General features: G+C 41.8%; 1 protein-coding gene across 6 annotated transcripts in view; it reads left to right on the top strand.

Annotated features, from left to right (window-relative positions):
- Positions 1–23,569, top strand: part of TBCEL (tubulin folding cofactor E like) — a 94,982-nt gene extending 71,413 nt beyond the window's left edge. For all 6 annotated transcript variants that reach the window (XM_077250478.1, XM_077250477.1, XM_077250479.1 and 3 more), the window contains 2 exons: positions 742–858; positions 15,051–23,569. In XM_077250478.1, coding sequence (XP_077106593.1) covers positions 742–858; positions 15,051–15,369 — 436 coding nt within the window. In that variant the 3' untranslated portion in view covers positions 15,370–23,569. The remainder of the gene's footprint in view (positions 1–741; positions 859–15,050) is intronic.
- The last annotated feature ends 381 nt before the right edge of the window (positions 23,570–23,950 follow it).

Raw genomic sequence — 23,950 nt, 5'->3', positions numbered from 1 at the left:
GGACTGCGTCAGAAAAAACAAGGCTTTTATCAAAACTGCAGCAAGCAGCCCAATAAGTGATACATCGCCAGAAAAAGGATCGTTGCCCCTACATCAGGCTGCTCTCAGATGGGGTAGCAAAAACCTGCTGATAGATTCCATTAAAGCCTTTTTGGGAGGCTTTTTCAATAACTTGTGACGGAGTATAGAATTTGATCAAATATAGAAATTGCCCTTACTTAACCTATCCATCAATCAATCACCTGACCGCTGCAGCCAATCACTGGCTTCAAATGTGACAGTGCCATGAACTGCATATGACAACAGGAGGCTTTTGTATCTAGCCGTGAAATATAACAGTCCCCATATGAAAAGCCCAAATGTACGGTCTCTGGTGGGGCTGAATGAAGCTGGTGTGCTGGGTCCTATAGACTGCTAATTCATTCTGACAGTAATACATCCAGGTTTTATCACTTTATGAAACATCTTGAGACTGCAGTGATGAGCGATTGCTTTGCAAGACGAGTCCCACAATCGCTCTGGAATTTGGAGATGACCTGGATGATATTCATACTTTCTAAAGTTTCTTGCCCGCACTATTTCTATGGGGTCACCCTGGTACATTTAAGTCTTTTGGCAGTGAGACCCGGGAGTGAAAGCATATTGATTTCATGAACAGACAGATCAGGGCATTCTCCTCTCCACTTTTAATGCCGCGTAGTGATGGTCTCGCTAATCTTTTCCTCTCGTATGAACTCCTAGATTGCCGTCTGTTTCCAAACTGAATGGCAGTGTTGTCACAGAAGGTGAAAGAGAAGACTCCGAGAGATTCTTCCTCCGTTACTATATGAATGTCCCAAAGGAAGAAGTTCCATTACGGTGAGACTATAGACAATAGAAAAAAAAAAAGCTTCATAAGAAGGCCCGATGCCCAGACACAATTTACTTTTTTTTAATGGGAAGTGATTACGGTAAATATTGGTCCTGGGGCATAATGACCATCATTGTCCTCATTAATTTATCTTCATCTTCTTCTAGGAACTCGTTACTTCTAGTAAATTTCTTGCTCAGTGTAAGTAAACCGAATGGCAGTCAGCCGATTATATCGGTGCCGTCTATCTAGGATATGCAAATCCTAGAGATGGAGACCCCATTCCCTTGCATAGCCTTTAGGCTGCCATTTTTGCCTGTGACAAGGCAGACAGAGCGTGTATCTACTGACTATAGGAATTCACTATTTTGTTTTTTTTTCTTCTGAATTGTTTTTAGCCTATTAATAACACATTCCCTATTTTTCACCATTATTTTCCCAGGGCTGTAATAGTCCACTATGGGTTGTACTGGTGACACGACATTTATAGTGTGGCCATGATCCTGCTCTCTGTTGTGGGTGCCACCTTCATCATACACAGTCTTCACATCACAAGAATTGCCAGGATCAGGGGAGATCTGGAGACTTTCCCGGCCATGGACCCATCATTTCATTTCTTTGTTCAGATCACATCTATTAAAGGGAATCTGTCAGATGGATTTCATCCTCCCTAAACTATTTACAGTATATGTGCAATTCAGCATTTAGATTGATATACAAATTAAGCTGAAGAGCTATTTGTAGATCTGAAGCCTTTGTCACTCCAGTATTATTCCCAGCACCACCAATTCTTCCTGCTTGACCCAGCACCACCAATTCTTCCTGCTTGACTGACTGCTCCTTTACCTTCATACGCAGAGCACAGAGATGGTCAATCAAGAGGAGGCGGCGTGGGGCAAGGAATAGATCTGGAGTGACAGAGGCTTCTGATCTACAAATAGCTCTTCAGTTTCATTTACATATCAATTCAAACGCTGATATCTCAGTAATGGAGGAGACAGACAGGCCATGTAAAGGTATTGATGAACTTGTCTTAGAAAGAGCTACACAGGCATATAAATAGTTCGGAGGGTGAAATCCTGTTGACAAATTCCTTTTAGGCTAAGTTCACACTGGGCATTTTTGCTGCTTTTTTTTCTGCAGCAAACCCTGATTTCTTGGCAAGAAAGAAGCTGCAGCAAAAACGCATGTTTTGGTGCGTTTGTTTCATGCGTTTTTTGGACTAACTTTTGTCTCTTTGTGCATGCTAATAAAGTTTAGTGCCACCAGAGAAGAAAAAAAACGACTTCCTGAACTGGAAAAAATCGCAGCATAGATGAAAAGCCAGCAATTCAGCATTCAGCAGCCGTGTACAGTAATCACAGAGGGACCCTACAGGATGGAATAGACAGAATTACATACAGTATATACACAAAGAATAGATAGATATAAAGATGTCAGGCACATATATAATTAGTACAGTGAGCGCAGCTACTGTACATGTATTTAATTATTAAAAGATTATTTTTCAGAAATGGCGTGGGCTTCCACAAAATGTCCTTAACCAGCAGAGGGAAAGCTGACGGCTGGGGGCAGATGTTTATAGCCTGGGAAGGGGGTATTACCCATGGAGCTTCCCAGGCTATTAATATCCGCTCACAACTGTATACTTAGCCTTTACTGGCTATTAAAATGGGGATCACCCCAAAAAATAACATAAGGTCCCCTATAATTAATAACCATCAAAGGCTAAACATGCAAAGCACAAAATCCTGATGACATAAAAAACAACGTGTGCGCATGAGATTTCTGAAATATCATAGGCTTTGCTGGTACTGTAAAAAGCAGCTGAAAATTAAAAAACGCAGCAAAAACGACCAGTGTGAACATAGCCTTAAACTTCTTAAATGTCAGCCAATAGTGAGTGCAGGGCCCAAGCAGTTTGAAAGAGGAAAGATGTTATCCTTGGCTTATATGCTTTACTTTAGAACATGGTAAACCAAAAATTAAAAATACATATAAACTATAACGACAATCAAAACAATTTTTAGACAAAAAAGATACCATATAAATTTGTGATTGCTGTAAAAAAAAATATGCATAAGAAAAAAAAGAAATGAAAAAATCAATGGCAGATTTACTCTACCAACATATTGACTGAGAAAAAAAAATTACGGCTCTCAAAAGACAGTTTTTTTATGTCCTGAAGTACTAAAACATAAAATGTGTGTAAATAATATATTTAAAAATAAGAAAACCTGATATTTCCTTTCCTCAGTGGCGTTCCCTGTCTTTGTGCACTTGTAGCTGAGTCGCACTGGTATCATGGTTCCCATCGCTGAGCGCTGATGCCAGGCTTCATACAGTCAATAGCCACTGCCTATAGTGAACATTGGTCTTTCCTTTGTAAAGAATCATGTAGTCTTAATATATGTCTGTCTATTAATGCCTGCCTTTATTGTCCTTATAATGCTATTAGTAGTAGTAATAATATTTCATAATATTATTATTTACTCATACTTATTGTTACAAAAAATATTATAAATATATTACTACTATTGAAAAAAATAAGATATTATTTTAATCTATATATATAATTGTCTAAGGGTTTTTCTGTCTGTCCTGGAAATCCCGCGTCTCTGATTTGTCGAGGCCATCAGGCCTCGACCAATCAGCGACGGGCACAGTATCGACGAAGAAATCCCGCGTCTCTGATTGGTCGAGGCCTGGCGACGGGCACAGTATCGACGTAGATGTCATAATGGTTGCCATGGCGACGATGATGTCATAAAGGTTGCCTCGACCAATTAGCGACGGGCACAGTCTGCCGCGAATTCTGGAATCATCATTGTCCATATACTACGGTGACATGCATATTCTAGAATATATAATATAGAATCGGGCCACAATCTAGTATTGTATAATTGTTTTATCAAATTTTTAATAGCAGTAGTATTAGTGATCAGTTATTATTATTATTATTATTATTATTATTAATAATAATAATAATAATAATAATAATAATATCATCGCATTTGTGTGGGTTTCCTTCAGATTTTTTGGTTTCCTCCCATTCCCCAAAGTCATACAGATAGGGAATGTAGATTGTGAGACCCAATGGGGACAGCGATGATGATGATGTCTGTAAAGCGCTGTCGAATTAATGGTGCTATATAATTGAGATCATCTTGTGTTACTAATAGTAATATTCATGTTCTATTCTTTTCCTTAATGAGGTTGTCCACTACTTTTATCATTGATGACCTATGTTAGGATAGGTAATCAATGTTTGATTGGTCGGGGTCTGACCCCTGGCACCCCTACCCATTTTCTGTCCTTGGTGGCCCGAAAGCTTTAATTGTGGAGCTGCTCGGTCTTCTGATGGTGGCCGCGGACGAGTACTGCACATTGGCCTCCTATTCAGATCTATAGTAGGCGCATGTGCAGTACCGGCCGCGGCCACTATCAGAAGACGGCGCAGCTCCACAATTGAGTATTTTCAGCTACCGATTAGGTAAGGGTAGGTCATCAATGATAAAGTAGTGGACAGCCTCTTTAATATTATTATTTTATTTGTATAATAAAAAAGAAATGATAAAATTAAAAAATCTAAAATATTATTTTTGCCCATATTTTTTATTAATGGTTCATTATTATTGTTATTATTTGTGTTCATATTAAATTTCTATTTTATTGTCTTGAAATTAAATGTGTTTGTGAATTTCACCATATGGATGTTGTCCGTGTCCTTGGCTAGGGCGACATGGTGCGTTTCCGATGTTGCGCTTGTAAATCGCCCCAATGATAGTGGATGTGGTCTCATAGTAATATGTAAACCCGCAGCATAATAGCTGGGATTTAGCAGTGGGACTCTGTGGTCTCAAGGTTTCCGTGTAGCCCAGCCTCATAGTGCCGGCAATATCCCGCACAGATGCTGCAATAACGATTCATCTTTTCGTCACTGTTTGTTTCATAAAACAGGCATCACTTAAAAGCAGAAGGTACCTGCGACTTCAGTCCCGGAGACTCGGAGCAGAGTCCAAGCTCCCCGCTGTCAATGAGCTCTTTGTCCATGGCTCTCCATCTGTGCAATGTGAAAAAGAGACCGCAATAGGTCTTGTGCAGTGATTAATGGCTGAGTCTTTCCAGTTCACAGAACCAGTGTGCTATTCCAAACTGCCTGCATCTCCGGTTGCAAGTGGCTGGGTCATTCTCCCCTGTGAATCCTCATGTTACTGCCTTACACCGTGCACGGTCCCTCACATTTGTGTCCGCTTCATGTTAAAGTTTACTGGGAAGTTTCAGCGTAGGATTTATCCTGGGAATCTCAGCCAATGTCTTCAAGTTATTTCAGTTTAAAGAGGCTAAAAAATGTCTTTATATATCATTGACATGTATAACGCCAAAATACTCCCTGCAGAATTGGTTGGCCCAAACTCACGCTCAGGATTGGTGCCTGTCCTTGCAGATGGAATCCCCCAATTAGAAAGACAGTGTGTGTATATGTGTATATATATATATATATATATATATATATATATATATATATATATATATATATATATATATATATATATATATATATATATATATATATACAGTCATGGCCAAAAGTATTGACACCCCTGCAATTCTGTCAGATAATACTCAGTTTCTTCCTGAAAATGATTGCAAACACAAATTCTTTGTTATTATTATCATCATTTAATTTGTCTTAAATGAAAAGACACAAGAGAATGAAGCAAAAAGCAAAACATTGATCATTTCACACAAAACTCCAAAAATGGGCCAGATAAAAGTATTGGCACCCTCAGCCTAATACTTGGTTGCACAACCTTTAGCCAAAATAACTGCGACCAACCACTTCCTGTAACCATCAATGAGTTTCTTACAATGCACTGCTGGAATTTTAGACCATTCTTCTTTGGCAAACTGCTCCAGGTCCCTGATATTTGGAGGGTGCCTTCTCCAAACTGCCATTTTTAGATCTCTCCACAGGTGTTCTATGGGATTCAGGTCTGGACTCATTGCTGGCCACCTTAGAAGTCTCCAGTGCTTTCTCTCAAACCATTTTCTAGTGCTTTTTGAAGTGTGTTTTGTGTCATTGTCTTGCTGGAAGACCCATGACCTCTGAGGGAGACCCAGCTTTCTCACACTGGGCCCTACATTATGCTGCAAAATTTGTTGGTAGTCTTCAGACTTCATAATGCCATGCACACGGTCAAGCAGTCCAGTACCAGAGGCAGCAAAGCCACCCCAAAACATCAGGGAACCTCCGCCATGTTTGACTGTAGGGACTGTGTTCTTTTCTTTGAATGCCTCTTTTTTTCTCCTGTAAACTCTATGTTGATGCCTTTGCCCAAAAAGCTCTACTTTTGTCTCATCTGACCAGAGAACATTCTTCCTAACCGTTTTAGGCTTTTTCAGGTAAATTTTGGCAAACTCCAGCCTGGCTTTTTTATGTCTCAGGTTAAGAAGTGGGGTCTTCCTGGGTCTCCTACTATGCAGTCCCTTTTCATTCAGACGCCGACGGATAGTAAGGGTTGACACTGTTGTACCCTCGGACTGCAGGGCAGCTTGAACTTGTTTGGATGTTAGTCGAGGTTCTTTATCCAACATCCGCACAATCTTGTGTTGAAATCTCTTGTCAATTTTTCTTTTCCGTCCACATCTAGGGAGGTTAGCCACAGTGCCATGGGCTTTAAACTTCTTGATGACACTGCGCACGGTAGACACAGGAACATTCAGGTCTTTGGAGATGGACTTGTAGCCTTGACATTGCTCATGCTTCCTCACAATTCGGTTTCTCAAGTCCTCAGACAGTTCTTTGGTCTTCTTTCTTTTCTCCATGCTCAATGTGGTACACACAAGGACACAGGACAGAGGTTGAGTCAACTTTAATCCATGTCAACTGGCTGCAAGTGTGATTTAGTTATTGCCAACACCTGTTAGGCGCCACAGGTAAGTTACAGGTGCTGTTAATTACACAAATTAGAGAAGCATCACATGATTTTTCAAACAGTGCCAATACTTTTGTCCACCCCCTTTTTTATGTTTGGTGTGGAATTATATCCAATTTGGCGTTAGAACAATTCTTTTTGTGTTTTTTGATTTAAGACAAATTAAATGAAGATAATAATACCAAAGAATTTGTGTTTGCAATCATTTTCAGGAAGAAGCTGAGTAGTATCTGACAGAATTGCAGGGGTGTAAATACTTTTGGCCATGACTGTGTGTGTGTATATATATATATATATATATATATATATATATATATATATATATATATATATATATATATATATATATATATATATATATATATATATATATATACAAAAGTTTGGACACACCTTCTCATTTAAAGATTATTCTGCATTTTCATGACTATGAAAATTGTAAATTCACACTGAAGGCATCAAAACTGTGAATTAACACATGTGGAATTATATACTTAACAAAAAAGTGTGAAACAACTGAAAATATGTCATATATTCTAGGTTCTTCAAAGTAGCCACCTTTTGCTTTGATGACTGCTTTGCAAACTCTTGGCATTCTCTTGATGAGCTTCAAGAGGTAGTCACCGGGAATGGTCTTCCAACAATCTTGAAGGAGTTCCCAGAGATGCTTAGCACTTGTTGGCCCTTTTGCCTTCACTCTGCGGTCCAGCTCACCCCAAACCATCTTGACTGGGTTCAGGTCTGGTGACTGTGGAGGCCAGGTCATCTGGCCTAGCACCCCATCACTCTCCTTCTTGGTCAAATAGCCCTTACACAGCCTGGAGGTGTGTTTGGAGTCATTGTCCTGTTGAAAAATAAATGATGGTCCAACTAAACGCAAACCGGATGGAATAGCATGCCGCTGCAAAATGTTGTGGTAGCCATGTTGATTCCGTATGCCTTCAATTTTGAATAAATCCCCAACAGTGTCACCAGCAAAGCACCCCCATACCATCACACCTCCTCCATGCTTCACGGTGGAAACCAGGCATGTAGAGTCCATCCGTTCACCTTTTCTGTGTCGCACAAAAACACGGTGGTTGGAACTAAAGATCTCAAATTTGGACTCATCAGACCAAAGCACAGATTTCCACTGGTCTAATGTCCATTCCTTGTGTTCTTTAGCCCAAACAAGTCTCTTCTGCTTGTTGCCTGTCCTTAGCAGTGGTTTCCTAGCAGCTATTTTACCATGAAGGTCTACTGCACAAAGTCTCCTCTTAACAGTTGTTGTAGAGATGTGTCTTCTGCTAGAACTCTGTGTGGCATTGACCTGGTCTCTAATCTGAGCTGCTGTTAACCTGAGATTTCTGAGGCAGGTGACTCGGATAAACTTATCCTCAGAAGGAGAGGTGACTCTTGGTCATCCTTTCCTGGGGCGGTCCTCATGTGAACCAGTTTCTTTGTAGCGCTTGATGGTTTTTGCCACTGCACTTGGGGACACTTTCAAAGTTTTCCCAATTTTTCGGACTGACTGACCTTCATTTCTTAAAGTAATGATGGCCACTAGGGTTGAGCGACTTTTGCTTTTTTAGGATCGAGTCGAGTTTCGTGAAACCCGACTGTCTCGAAAGTCGGATCGTGTGAAATCGGCCGATTATTGTGAAAAGTCGGGGGGGGCGACCGAAACACGAAACCCAATGCAAGTCAATGGGGATTGATTTTTTTTCTTTCTTTTTTTTTTTTTTCTCTCTCTCTCTCTCTCTCTCTCTCTCTCTCTCTCTCTCTCTCTCTCTCCCTCTCTCCCTCTCCTCCGTCCCTGCAAAATTTGTGTTTCACTGTGGGAATCGCTATATCCCAAACGTTAAGATGGCGCTTTTACCCCTTGTGACGCCGCACAAAGCGAGCCGGAACCCATGTCATCACGCTGCACACACTCCTTCATTGGCTGAAAAAAATGGCGGGGAAAGCGTCATACGAAACGCGACTTTGGCGCGAAAATCGCCGACCGTGTGGCCGATCCCACGCTGGGGTCGGGTTTCACGAAACCCGACTTTGCCAAAAGTCGGCGACTTTTGAAAATGACCGATCCATTTTTCTTTACTTAGCTGTTTTTTTCTTGTCATAATACAAATTCTAACAGTCTATTCAGTAGGACTATCAGCTGTGTATCCACCAGACTTCTGCACAACACAACTGATGGTCCCAACACCATTTATAAGGCAAGAAATCCCACTTATTAAACCTGAGATGGCACACCTGTGAAGTGAAGAGTGTGCAAAGCAGTCATCAAAGCAAAAGGTGGCTACTTTGAAGAACCTAGAATATAAGACATAATTTCAGTTGTTTCACACTTTTTTGTTAAGTAAATAATTCCACATGTGTTAATTCATAGTTTTGATGCCTTCAGTGTAAATGTACATAGTGATGAAAATACAGAAAAATCTTTAAATGAGAAGGTGTGTCCAAACTTTTGGTCTGTACTGTATGTGTGTTTCGAAGTCTGTATATGACTTCTTCCTCAGGAAGTACCACACACATATGTGTGTTTCGTAGCCTGGTACGTACGGAAAGTATTCAGACCCCTTTAAATGTTTCACTGTTTGTTTCATTGCAGCCATTTGGTAAATTCAAAAAAGTCCTTTTTTTACATTAATGTACACTCTGCACCCCATCTTGACTGAAAAAGAACAGAAATGTAGAAATTTTTGCAAATTTATTAAAAAAGAAAAACTGAAATATCACATGGTAATAAGTATTCAGACCCTTTGCTCAGTATTGAGTAGATGTACCCTTTTGAGCTAGTACAGCCATGAGTCGTCTTGGGAATGATGGAAAATCAGGGGCTCTGTAAAAGCAAAACCACTGTCAGGTAGACCAACAAAAATTTTGTCCACAACTACCAGGAAAATTGTTTGGGATGGAAAGAGAAACCCACAAATAACATCAGCTGAAATACAGAACTCTCTGAAAACTAGTGGTGTGGCTGTTTCAAGATGCACAATAAGGAGACACTTGAAGAAAAATGGGCTGCATGGGCGAGTCGCCAGAAGAAAGCCATTACTGCACAAATGCCACAAAGTATTTACAAGGCGCAAAACAGCACAAAGACAAGCCTCAAAACTTCTGGAACAAGGTAATTTGGAGTGATGAGACCAAAATTTAACTTTTTGACCATAACCATCAACGTTACATTTGCAGAGAGGTCAACAAGGTCTATGATGAAAGGAACACCATTCCTACTGTAAAGCACAGAGGTGGATCGCTGATGTTTTGGAGATGTGTGAGATACAAAGGAACAGGAAACTTGATCAAAGTTGAAGGAAAGTTTAATGCAGCACTTTATGAGCAAATACTGGAGGCAAATTTGCACTCATCAGCCCGGAAGCTGCGCATGGGACGTACTTGGACGTTCCAACATGACAACGATCCAAAACACAAGGCCAAGTCGACCTGTCTGGCTACAGCAGAGCAAAGAGAAGGGTCTGGTGTGGCCATCTCATTCTCCTGACCTCAATATCATTGAGCCACTCTGGGGAGATCTCAACCGCACAGTTCATGCTAGACAGCCCAGGAATTTTCAGGAACTGGAGGCTTTTTAACAAGAAGAGTGGGCAGCTTTACCATCTGAGAAAATAAAGAACCTCATTCACAACTACCACAAAAGAGTTCAAGCTGTCATTGATGTTAGAGAAGGCAATACATGGCATTAAGAAATGGGGTATGTGTCAGGAATCTGAACATTTTTTATTACCTTTTTGTGCATTACTGCCCTTTTCCAAGATGGTGTCTTGGGTCTCATGTGCACTGTGTCTTCCTGCTATAAAACTCCACCCCAGCCTTCAGTCTGTGCTAGAGTATTCTGCCTTGCATCCAGCTCCTGACCTCTGGTGACTCCTTGGCTATATACCTGCTCCTGTGAACCTGTGGGGTTATCCTGCTACTCTGCTCTGAGTTCCTGCTGCATACACCAGTTCCAGTAATCCTCCTTCATCTGCTGCTCGTGTTTGCTTCCATCTGCATTTGCTGGACATGTAAGCTGTTTCTGCTCTGCAAGAACCTGAGACTATTACCCAGACCTCCCTGGGTGAGCTAAGATATTATTTGAACTGCCTTATAAGCATATCTATCTGTGTTGTGGACTAAGCAAGGACTTATTCGTGTCAAGTATCCTCAAGAATAATTGTGCTTCATAGACTTTCTGCATGATTGTATTTTCCTCTGAAGTTTCCTATAGACTGCTGAGCTGCATTTGATATTTGCACCAAGTGTTGTGGACTTCAGCTTCTCTCTGCACCTGTTTGAATCACCGTGTGATAATATAGACTTTACCACTTATAAAACTGTGTCCTGTAGTTGTCTTGTTCCACGCAAAGAGTCTCCTGAGTTATCCCCTATAATTATTACAGGATACTATAGCCTAAAAAAAAAAAGGAGACTGCTGGAACAATGACTGCAGAAAGCAGACTAGAGCAGGTGTTTTCCGTAATTAGATCACTGCAGAAAGATGTGGAAGGTCTGCAAAAGAAGTTTGGAAGCTTTGAACTCAATCAACAAGTGTTTGGACAGACTTTTGATCAGGGTCATTTGGATGTTTTGGGTTATCATTATTAGAGATGGGCGGACACCTGGATGTTCAGGTCTGGCGGGTTCGGCGGAACAGTTACAAAAAGTTTGGGTTCAAGTACCAGAACAGTACCCGGACCCGAACCCCGTTCACTTGAATGGGGGCCCGAACATCCAGTGTTTAATGCGCCGTAATGTGCATGACAACACAGCAAACACCACTTCTGATCAGTGATGAAATCATCCCCACCGGTCTGAGAGCCGCGGTTCCAAGGCTGTCAGAAGACAGCGTGAGCGCTCAGCTGTGATCGGAGGTATAAAGTTTACCTCCGGACACTGGTATCAGCTGATGGGACTACTGCTCCCATCATCCAACACCTGCTGTCGCTAATAACAGTGAAAGCAGGAGTGGCAGATGGCAGCATTCATCAGCCGCTCCTGTGCAGTAAATAATTAAAATAAAAAACTTGGCCTGGGTTCCCTTGTATTTTTGTTAACCAGCCAGGCAAAACTCACAGCTGGGGGCTGCAACCCTCAGCTGTCAGCTTCAGCAAGGCTACTTAGCAAGAATACAGGAGTCCCCACACCGTACTTTTTAATTATTTAAATAAATGATTTTAAATAAAAAAGGTGTGGGGTGCCCCTCATTTTTGACAACCATCCTTACTAAAGCAGACAGCTGGAGGCTGGTATTCTCAGGCTGGTAAGGGGCTTGGATATTGGCCCCCTAGCCTAAAAATAGCAGCCCGCAGCTGCCCAGAAAAGGCATATCTATTAGACGCACCAATTCTGGTGCTTTGCCATGCTCTTCCCACTTGCCCTGTAGCGGTGGCAAGTGGGGTGATAGTTGGGGGGTTTGATGTCAACGTCAGGTGATATCAAGCCTCGAGGTTAGTAATGGAGAGGCGTCAATACGGCACCCCCATTACTAACCCCGTAGTCACGTTGTAAGAAAACAGACACCAAAAATAAAGTCATTTATTTGAAAGAATGACACCGACTCTTTTAATAATCTCAATTAAACCTTACTTACGACCTCGCCTAATTCCACCGAAGCCCTCGTTCTCCTGTAATAAACCAAAAATAAAAAAACAATATACCTTACCTATCTGACTGCTGTGCTTGCCAACAAGGATTTTGCCACAGTATTATGTCTTCTTTGCCAGAGGGATATATATATAAAATATTCAGGCCCCTTTAAATTTTTCACTTGTTTCATTGCAGCCATTTGGTAAATTCAAAAAAGTTCATTTTTTTCTCATTAATGTACACTCTGCACCCCATCTTGACTGAGGAAAAAACTGAATTTTTTGCAAATTTGTTAAAAAAGAAAAACTGAAATATCACATGGTCATAAGTATCCAGACCCTTTGCTCAGTAGTGAGTAGAAGCACCCTTTTGAGCTACTATAGCCATGAATCGTCTTTGGAATGATGCAACAAGTTTTTCACACCTGGATTTGGAGATCCTCTGCCATTCTTTCTTGCAGGGCCAGTCAAAAATGGTCACAGAGTTGTTCTGAAGCCATTCCTTTGTTATTTTAGCTGTGTGCTTAGGGTCATTGTCTTGTTGGAAGGTGAACCTTTGGCCAATTCTGAGGTCCAGAGCACTCTGGAAGAGGTTTTCATCCAGGATATCTCTGTACTTGGCCGTATTCATGGTTCCTTCAATGACAACCAGTCATCTTGTCCCTGCAGCTGAAAAACACCCCCATAGCATGATGCTGCCACCACCATGTTTCACTGTTGGGATTGTATGGGGCAGGTGATGAGCAGTGCCTGGTTTTCTCCACACATACCCCTTAGAATTATCACCAAAAAGGTCTATCTTCGTCTCATCAGACCAGAGAATCTTTTTTCTCATAGTCTGGGAGTCCTTCATGTGTTTTTTATCAAACTCTATGCGGGCTTTCATATGTCTTCCACTGAGGAGAGGCTTCTGTCGGTCACTTTAGGCCCGACTGGTGGAGGGCTGCAATGATTGTTGACTTTGTGGAACTTTCTTTCATCTCCCTACTGCATCTCTGGAGCTCAGCCACAGTGATCTTGGGGTTCTTCTTTACCTCTCTCACCAAGGCTCTTCTCCCACGATTGCTAAGTTTGGCTGGACGGCCAGGTCTAGGAAGACTTCTGGTGGTCCCAAACTTCTTCCATTTAAGGATCATGGAGGCCACTGTGCTCTTGGGAACCTTGAGTACTGCAGAAATTCTGTTGTAACCTTGGCCAGATATGTGCCTTGCCACAATTCTGTTTCTGAGCTTTTTGGTCCATTCATTTGACCTCATGACTCTCATCTGGTCTGACATGCACTGTGAGCTGTGAGGTTTTATATAGACAGGTGTGTGCCTTTCCATATCAAGTCCTATCAGCTTAATTAAACACAGCTGGCCTCCAATGAAAGAGTAGAACCATCTCAAAGAGGATCACAAGGAAATGGACAGCATATGACTTAAATATGAAGGTCTGAGAAAAGGGTCTGAATACTTATGACCATGTGATATTTCAGTTTTTGTCTTTTATTCTAATTTGCACAAATTACTACATTTCTGTTTTTTTCAGTCAAGTTGGGGTGCAGGGTGTACATTAATGAGAAAAAAATGAACTTTTTTGAATTTACCAAATGGCTGCAATGAAACAAAGAGTGAAAAATTTAAGGGGTCTGAATACTTTCCGTACCCACTGTATATGAATCATATTGGGGAAAATAAGCATTTGATACACTGCAGGGCATGCAAGGCCCCCATGCTCACTCCAACACATGTCCAGGCCCGTTTGAAGTTCGCCAATGACCATCTGGATGATACAGAGGAGGCATGGGAGAAGGTCATGTAGTCAGATGAGGCCAAAATAGAACTTTTTGGTATCAACTCCACTCGCCGTGTTTGGAGGAAGAAAAAGTTTGAGTTCAACCCCAAGAATACCATTCCAACCGAGAAGGTTAGTGGGGGAAACCCAATACTTTGGCTGTGCTTTTCTGCAAAGGAACCAGTACGACTGCACCGTATTGAAGGAAGGCTGGATGGGGTCATATATCATGTGATTTTGGCCAACAACCTCCTTCGCTCAGTAATAGCATTGAAGATGGGTCGTGACTGAGTCTTCCAGTATGACAATGACCCGAAACACAGCCAGGGCAACTAAGGAGTGGCTCCGTATGAAGCATTTCAAGATCCTGGAGTGACCTAGCCAGTTTTTGTATCTGAACCCGATAGAAAATCTTTGGAGGGAGCTGAAACTCAATGTTGCCCAGCGACACCACTATAGCCTGAAAGATCTGGAGAAGATTTGTATGGAGGAGTGGGCCAAAACCCCTGCTGCAGTGTGTGCAAACTTGGTCAAGAACTACAGGAAATGTTTGACCTCTGTAATTGCAAACAATGGTTTCTGTGCCAAATATTAAGTTCTGTTTTTCTATTGTATCAAATACTTATTTCATGGAATAAAATACAAATTATGTAAAATCATACAATGGGATTTTCTGGATTTTTTTTAAGATTCTGTCTCTCACAGTTGAAGTGTACCTACGATAAAACTTATAGACATCTCAATTTTTTGTAGGTGGGAACACTTGCTAAATCGGCAGTGTATCGAATACTTATTTTCCCCTCTGTATATATGTATAAAATAAATTCTAACTTTCCTGTTCATTGAAATAATCATTGTTATTTTCTCCAATAAATAAAATGAGCTAAGATTGTGTCACTTTTGATCTTTCTCTAGATATCAAGAGCTGGTAAGGAAGTATGGTAAATTGGAACCACTGGCTGAGGTTGACCTCCGGCCCCAGAATCAAGCTAGCGTTGACATTCACTACGAGGACAAAGTCCAGAAAATCAGTGTCCGACTTGATCAGACCGTGGCCGAATTCAAGAAGCAACTTAAGACTGTGGTACAATTGTCCACAAACAACATGCGACTTTATTACTTGGACCACGAGGTCCCCTTCGGGCCAGAAGAGTTGAAATTCAGCACACGGGCTTTGCATTCATATAATGTTCGAGACGGAGTCAAATTTTATGTGGAACCAAAAATCAAATGACCTTTAGTAATATATGTACAGTATAGCTATATATGTGATCTATGTACAGATTTTTAATTGTCTTTAATTTTATGTCTTTGCCCCAACTTTGCCTGCGCAGCTATGCACTGGAGCCCCCAATTTCATCTCTCCTTTAAGGAGGTTTCCAGCTTAATGTACATGAGGCTTAATCATTTTAAAAGGAAATTAAACCTACATGAAAGATCTCTGTTTGCTGCCAGTGAATGCCAACAATTTTGTCCACATTCAGAGAATGAATCTTGCCTTGATCGTGTGCTGCCTACACAGGGCATGGCTCATTATGTATGTATGTCGGACATGGCCAGTATGAGAATTCTTCATGGACAGCAAGCAAAGATACAGGTGCTTCTCATACAGTTAGAATATCGTCAAAAAGTTAATTTATTTCAGTTTTTCAATACAAAAAGTGAAACTCATATTGAGTCATTACAAACAGAGAGATCTTTTTCAATTGTGTATTTCTGTTAATGTTGATGATTATGGCTTACTGCCAATGAAAAACCAAAAGTCATTATCTCAGTAAATTAGAATAATTAGCAATAAACACCTGCAAAGTTTTCGTAAGCGATTAAAAAAGTCCCTTAGTCTTTTTCAGTAGCTCCACAATCATGGGGAAGACTGCTGACTTGACAGATGTCCAGGAAGTTGAGTGGAAAGAAAAAGTGTGGTAGAAAAAGGTGCACAAGCAACCAGGATAACCACAGCTATGAAAGGATTGTTAAGGCCATTCAAAAATTTGGGGGAGATTCACAAGGAGTGGACTGCTGCTGGAGTCATTGCTTCAAGAGCCACCACACACAGACCTATCCAGGACATGGGCTACAAGTGTCACATTCCTTGTGTCAAGCCACTCATGTCCAATAGACAACGCCAGAAGCGTCTTACCTGGGCCAAGGAGAAAAAGAAATGGACTGGACTGTTGCTCAGTGGTCCAAGGTGTTGTTTTCAGATGAAAGTAAATTTTGCATTTCATTTGGAAATCAAGGTCCCAGAGTCTGGAGGAAGAGCGAAGAGGCCACAATCCAAGCTGCTGGAGGTCTAATGTGAAGTGTCCACAATCAGTGATGTTTTGGGGAGTCATGTCATCTGCTGGTGTAGGTCCACTGTGTTTTATCAAGACCAAAGTCAGCGCAGCCGTCTACCAGGAAATTTTAGAGCACTTCATGCTTCCCTCTGCCGACAAGCTTTTTGGAGATGGAAATGTCATTCTCCAGCAGGACTTGTCACCTGTCCACACTGCCAAAAGTACCAATACCTGGTTTAAAAACAACAGTATCACTGTGCTTGATGGGCAAACTCGCCTGACCTTAGCCCCATAGAGAATCTATGGAGTATTGTCAAGAGGAAGATGATACACCAGACCCAACAATGCAGATAAGCTGAAGGCTGCTATCAAAGCAACCTGGGCTTCCATAACACCTCAGCAGTGCCACAGGCTGATCACCTCCATGCCACGCCGTGCTGATGCAGTAATTAATGCAAAAGGAACCCCGACCAAGTATTGGGTGCATTTACTGAACATACATTTCAGTAGGTCAACATTTTGGATTATAAAATCATTTTTCAAGCTGGTGTTATAAAGTATTCTAATTTACTGATATAATGACTTTGGGGTTCTCATTGGCTGTAAGCCATAATCATCAACATTAACAGAAATAAACACTTGAAATAGATCACTCTGTTTGTAATGACTATATAATGATTTTCACATTTTGTGTTGAAGAACTGAAATAAATGAACTTTTTGATGATATTCTAATTTTGTGAGATGCACCTGTATTTCAGATATTGAACAACACAAACTTATTTTTATCTTAGTTCTTGGCATAAACTGAGCTCCAAATACCTGCAAATAATTGTGCATCATGGCCTCCATTCAGCAAAGCCAAAATTCTTGCATAAATCGCTTGTCATATGCTCATAGTTCATTAGTTTACACCAGTCTTTATGAATCGGCCCTTATGTTTTAAAAACGTGCAACTTTTCTCAGCGCTCATCGCTTTTGAAAAGTACTAAGAAAAGCAGGAGTATCTCACATCTGTTAGACAGATTTATTACAGGGAATCTGTCACCAGGTTTTTGCTACCCCATTTAAGAGCAGCATGAAATAGTGTCAGAGACACTATGAACACCATAGTGCACCATGAACTTAAAAATGCAGCCAGTCATTGATGGGGGTGGGGTTGAATTACCTGGCAGCAGGTTTACTAGTCTACTAGTGAATAACGCCTGCATTTACACTGCTCAAAAAATAAAGGGAACACTTAAACAGCAGAATATAACTCCAAGTATATCAAACTTCTGTGAAATCAAACTGTCCACTTAGGAAGCAACGCTGTTTGACAATCAATTTCACATGCTGTTGTGCAAATGGAATAGACAACAGATGTAAATTATTGGCAATTATCAAGACACCCTCAATAGAGGAGTAGTTCTCCAGGTGGGGACCACAGACCACATCTCAGTACCAATGCTTTCTGGCTGATGTTTTGGTCACTTTGAATGTTGGTTGTGCTTCCACACTTGTGGTAACATGAGACGGACTCTACAACCCACACAAGTGCAGCTCATCCAGGATGGCACATCAATGCGAGCTGTGGCAAGAAGGTTCGCTGTGTCTGTCAGCGTAGTGTCCGGAGGCGCTACCAGGAGACAGGCCAGTACACCAGGAGACGTGGAGGGGGCCGTAGGAGGGCAACAACCCAGCAGCAGGACCGCTACCTCCGCCTTTGTGCAAGGAGGAACCGGAGGAGCACTGCCAAAGCCCTGCAAAATGACCTCCAGCAGGCCACAAATGTGCATGTATCTGCACAAACGATTAGAAACTGACTCCATGAGGATGGTCTGAGTTCCCGATGTCCACAGATGGGGGTTGTGCTCACAGCCCAACACCGTGCAGGACGATTGGCATTTGCCACGGAACACCAGGATTGGCAAATTTGACACTGGCGCCCTGTGATCTTCACAGATGAAAGCAGGTTCACACTGAGCACATGTGACAGACGTGACAGAGTCTGTAGACACCTTGGAGAGCGATCTGCTGCCTGCAACATCCTTCAGCATGACTGGTTTGGCCGTGGGTCAGTAATGGTGTGGGGTGGCATTTCTTTGGAGGGCCGCACAGCCCTCCATGTGCTCGTCAGAGGTAGCCTGACTGCCATTAGGTGGAGAGATGAGATCCTCAGACCCCTTGTGAGACCATATGCTGGTGCGGTTGACCCTGGGTTCCTCCTAATGCAGGACAATGCCAGACCTCATGTGGCTGGAGTGTGTGAGCAGTTCCTGCAAGATGAAGGCATTGAAGCTATGGACTGGTCTGCCCGTTCCCAAGACCTGAATCCGATTGAACACATCTGGGACATCATGTCTCGCTCCATCCACCAACTTCATGTTTCACCACAGACTGTCCAGGAGTTGTCAGATGCTTTAGTCCAGGTCTAGGAGGAGACCCCTCAGGAGTCCATCCGCCGCCTCATCAGGAGCATACCCAGGCATGGTACAGTAGGGAGGTCATACAGGCACGAAAAGGCCACACACACTACTGAGCATCTTTTCCTTGTCATGAGGCATTTCCACTGAAGTTGGATCAGCCTGTAATTTGATTTTCCAGTTTGATTTTGAGCATCATTCCAAATCCAGACCTCCATGGGATATTCATTTTGATTTACATTGATAATTGTTATGTTTTATTGTTCTGAACACATTCCACTATGCAATGAATAAAAATTTGCAACTGGAATATTTCATTCAGAGATACAGTATCTAGGATGTGGTATTTTAGTGTTCCCTTTATTTTTTGAGCAGTGTAGTTTATTGAAATTACGGCAAGTAGCCCAGTAAGTGACACATCGCTGGAATCAGGGCATCTGCCCCTACATTATACTGCTCTTAGATTACATAACAAAAACTTGATGACTGTTTCCCTTTAAAGGGGTTGTGGGAGACATGGAAAGTGCTGCACATTGGCAGCAATATCGCTGAAATAATACTCGCCCTCTGTTCCAGCTCTGCATATATCCCATATATCGTATAGCCCATGGATCTCACGTGGCCATATGATCTAGCAGCCAATCACTGCAACCAATCACGGGCTCAGCAACACTGGTGTAGCGGTCTGCGGCCTGAGACTCCTGACGCCAATGATTGGCTGCAGCCATCACATGGGGCTTACAGGCAGTGAAGTCTGCAGCCAATGTAAACGGTATACAGATGGGGACGCAGTGCTGGTACGGGGGGGTGGGGGGCAAGTATTATTTCATTGGTTTAGCACTGTGGAGCACTTTACGTATCTTAGATAAACTCTTTAAGACTAAAGCCAGAAAATGATCACGTTTTAGCACAAATCTTATTAATCCTCACGCTCACGGCATGCAGAGACTGCATTTTTAGACAATCCAAAACTCATCACATCTAATGCTCCTATGATTAAATTTGGCACAATTACCTTCTTGTGTATTGAGCGTGAATATTGAAAAATGTGGGAATGTTTACTAGAAAGTTTTGAAGCTTTGCCTTTTCAGCAGCCACTTGTACAGCCCTACAGAATCGCTCCGAGCAATGAGCGCACCCAGCAGACTGATTTGTATTGGGTTGATGCTCACACCCTGGGTAAGTCTGCACATTGGTGGCACTACATTTTCTACAAACTTTGCTACATTGAAATCGACACAGATTAGTTACCGGATATTTAATACATTTAGATCATAAAGTAGGTGAAAATACTGCAGAAAAGACAGGTGTGATCCTAAACTAATAAAAAAAACTATAATCTACCTAACATGTATGTATTAGCTATGCCCCGTGTTAATGTGTACCCATCCCATGTCACAGGACTCTAAAAGACAGGTCTGGGTTTGTGTTGAAAATGTTTTAAACAAAAAGTTTGTTCCCTTGGGGTCAGGAGGAGTGAAGAGTCCACAATTCATAGTCTATGAGGATGTCGTCTACCACTCATTTGTCAGACCTCAACCAGGTCTTCTGTGATTAGCACAAGTCAGAGTGGAAAATCCTACGTAGCTAATGATTGTCCCACTTCCTAGAGACTTCGATCAAAGCAGGGTATTTATGGGATAGTTCTTTATTATGGAGCAGAGCAACAACGTGTTTTGAGAGCATATCGCTCTTGTCATCAGGTATAAGACAAAAAAAAAGACCAAGTCTTCTATGATGGTGTTTATTTTATTATTTGCACTTCGGTCACAGCCAGTTTCACGTACTGACATTCTACGATTTGGTGCAGCAACTGCGATCCTGTTAACAGCTCAGCGGACAACTGTATTTTCAGTCTGAGTGCGACCCTACAAAACATTGGATCACACTCGGACCAACATTAGTCCATGTGGCCATGCACATGTCCGATTTTTTTTTTTTTTTTTTTCTTTGAGAAAAAAATTGCAGCATGCCCAAGCTGGATCCGTTTATCAGACCAAGGCCATGCAAGTCAGTGGAAAGCATTGGACTGCACTTGGATGACATCTGAGTGCGGTCCGATCTCCACAGACTGACACAATGGAGAAGATGGAGAATATTTTCTTTTTTCTTCAATCTTCTCAAGAATCAGACCACATTATGCTCACACTCTGATCTGAGTGTGGTTAGCATAATCGGAATATATGGGCGTGTGACCCTAGCCTGAAGCTCCATGATCATCTACGATTTCACTTTAGTAGATCTGCATGGGGTCAAAGTTCGGGTTCCGGTGATCACACAGACCCCAAAGTGGTTACTCTTTATGTGTTATTAGCCTCTTAGTTTGGTCAACCCATCCTTCACAAAAGTGTTATTTTGAGAAAGAGGTTATGGGTAGGGGGTGGCACTCCCGTTGAAATCACAAAATGCAATCCTTATCCATCTGTCTTCTGCTTTTTCAGCTTCATACTTCATTGACTTTGGATAATTTTAGATGGCAGAGGCAGAAGGGAGTTATCTTCTGTATTAAAGGGTTACCTTTGCTGTAATGTCTATTGTCTGTACAAGTCCCCTCTATAAGTTGTAAAGCGCTGCGGAATATGTTGGCGCTATATAAATAAAAATTATTATTATTATTTGTTCTGTAAATACAGGTTTTCTTTGTATTATGGAAAGTTCTATCATTTCTAATACACTTCACAACAATTTCCAACATCTCTGCTAGCAGTCGTTAACCAAGATGGGGCTCAGCCTGTCCCAAGACATTGCCCGGATAAGTACAGTGTCAAACTCAGCGCCTGTATAGCCATCCCATAAAATGGGCGGCTGTTGAATGACATCAAGCAGGGATCTTGAAAACTGTGAGAAACTGATGAAAATATGTTGGAATATTGATAAAGAGGTTATCCAGGACCTTCTTTTTTTCCCCCAATGGGGCTACGCATTTAGTAGCAGGTGGGTGGTAACTACCTGCCTCTTGTGCCCTGCAACGATTTCCCCCTACTCGGGTTGGGGGACTGCTCCTGCAAGTGATTGTCCTGTCGACAAAACAGTTCCTTCTCTTCTGCTCTGCTCCGTCTGTGAGGCCTCACTGCCTACATAGATGTAGATTAAGAGCTGTCTCAGCCCAACGCAGCGAGGAGCCGGCTGTCTATATGATGTCAGTAGTGAAACCCCCTCAACAGAGCAGAAGAGAACAAACTACTTTGTCTACGGGAAAGCAGGAGCTGTCGAGGACCGCTCTCAGCCGGGAGAGATCGTTGCAGGGCAGAACATACCTGCCAATAAGTGCTTAGTCCCATAGGGGATAAAAAGAAAGCCCTGTGTAAACCCTTTGAGATTTTCATTGAAAGGAACCGGCTACTATATTTGCGGCACCTAAACTAAATGTCAAAACTGTCCTGACCTTACATATTAAAATAATGCATACATTACTGAGCCGTGTTCAGTGGGAGCCGGCGTATGCTCGTTACATAGATCGGGTGTAAAGGCATGCGCATTGTGAGTGAAGCGAGCCGTACTGTCCTCGGCTCCTGACGCGCCTCTTGACTCATCTCTTTTGTAATGTGCAAGGCCTTTTATTACCTTTATGCCATTTTTAACTTTATTCGGAACCCTAAACCCCACCTACGTAATAAACCGCTGATGGTTTACTGTCCCCAAACCTGGCAATGGGTCCCTTTAATTTCCGACAATCCTTCTTACTATTATATCTATATGTATATTTCATTTTCAAATATTTAAAAATAAATATTTATAGCCAATATTTTTTATTTAAAAATGTTTTATGGTTATATATGACATTGTCATTTATTTATGCTGATTCCATGTACAGTATGTTCTGTCTTTCGGGAACTGGTTCTAGCTTCTTCTTTTTCTGTTGCCTTGTTCCAATATTTGCCTTATGGGATCTTCTCCTCTACGCCTCGGCAGCAGAGGTTCTTCCTCTGACCTTCTCATTAGCCTGAATGCTGGAGAGGGCCGGATCTGAGATGAATATTTGTGAATCCCCCGGCCTCCTTCTCCACCTATAGTCGCCTTTCTTCTTTTTCTTGCTGGCAGAGAATCTTTATCAAGTTTTAATTAAAGTCTCATTGAGTTACCTCTGTATGATTTCCGATGTGGATTTCTTTCTTCTTCTTTCTTTGACATTCCCTGTATATTCTTTTTCTTTTTGCCTTCTCTCTGTGATGCTCATGAAGTCTCTCTCTTTAACAGTGTTTGGAGGATTTTGTTTCTTTCCTATTTACGTGAATATAACAAGGAACAATGTAAATTGTGAAGCTGGCTTCCCAGAGGCTTTGCTCCAACTCATATTTCACTCAAAGGGGTCACATAAAAAGAACTATTTAACTCCGAGAGACTTGCACAGGACAATACGTACAAAGAAATATAACAAATTGACTTCAACAACACCGAGATTAGCCACATCATCGGGAACGGCTCGATGGAGCCCTGCCCCAGTATATGGATAGGTAGAGTAGTCCCGAGAATGAATCCTTTTACTCCCAAACTCTTTATGAACTTCTGTTAATCACATGAAACTTTTTCTGTTTTTACTATATGTATATTGGAGTAACATCTTGGAGATATGGCAATGTTTGCTGTACAGCAATGAATAAAGAAGGAAACTGCACTACCATCCTGTGTATCCGTGGTGTTGTCTAGCTGCAGACCATACGTCTGATATCTGCTCGTCAGTATTAATCATGCGAGAGGTTATAGGAGACCTTTCAGTCACTTCATGCTGCCTAAACCATGAGCAGCATGAATCGGAGCCGGGCTGTGTGATTGCAGCCATAGTTTGAAGACACTATAGGACTAAGGGGTAACATTTCTCCATGTGGAGAGTGACAAGCCAAGCCTGGCATGTCAAAGCGAGGAGACTTATCTGGCACGCATGCTCCTCTGGGAAATTAAATATGCAAATTGTCTCTTCACAGAGGAAGAAGGCTAGAACTATAGTGCCAGCTATTGGAAGCAGCGATCCTAAAAGTCAATATTGACTTTTTAACGAGCCTTGCAATATCATTTAGGATATTGCAAGGCTCGTTAAAGAGTCTGTATTGCCTTTTAGGATCACTGCTTCCAATAGATGTCACTAAAGTTCTAGTTCTCTTTGAAGAGACAATTTGCACATTTAAGAGACTATA

The sequence above is a fragment of the Ranitomeya variabilis genome, chromosome 4 (genome assembly GCF_051348905.1).
Source record: "Ranitomeya variabilis isolate aRanVar5 chromosome 4, aRanVar5.hap1, whole genome shotgun sequence".
NCBI lineage: Eukaryota > Metazoa > Chordata > Amphibia > Anura > Dendrobatidae > Ranitomeya > Ranitomeya variabilis.
The sequence above is the reverse complement of the archived record's forward strand: the minus strand, read 5'-3'. Positions and strand labels throughout refer to the sequence as shown.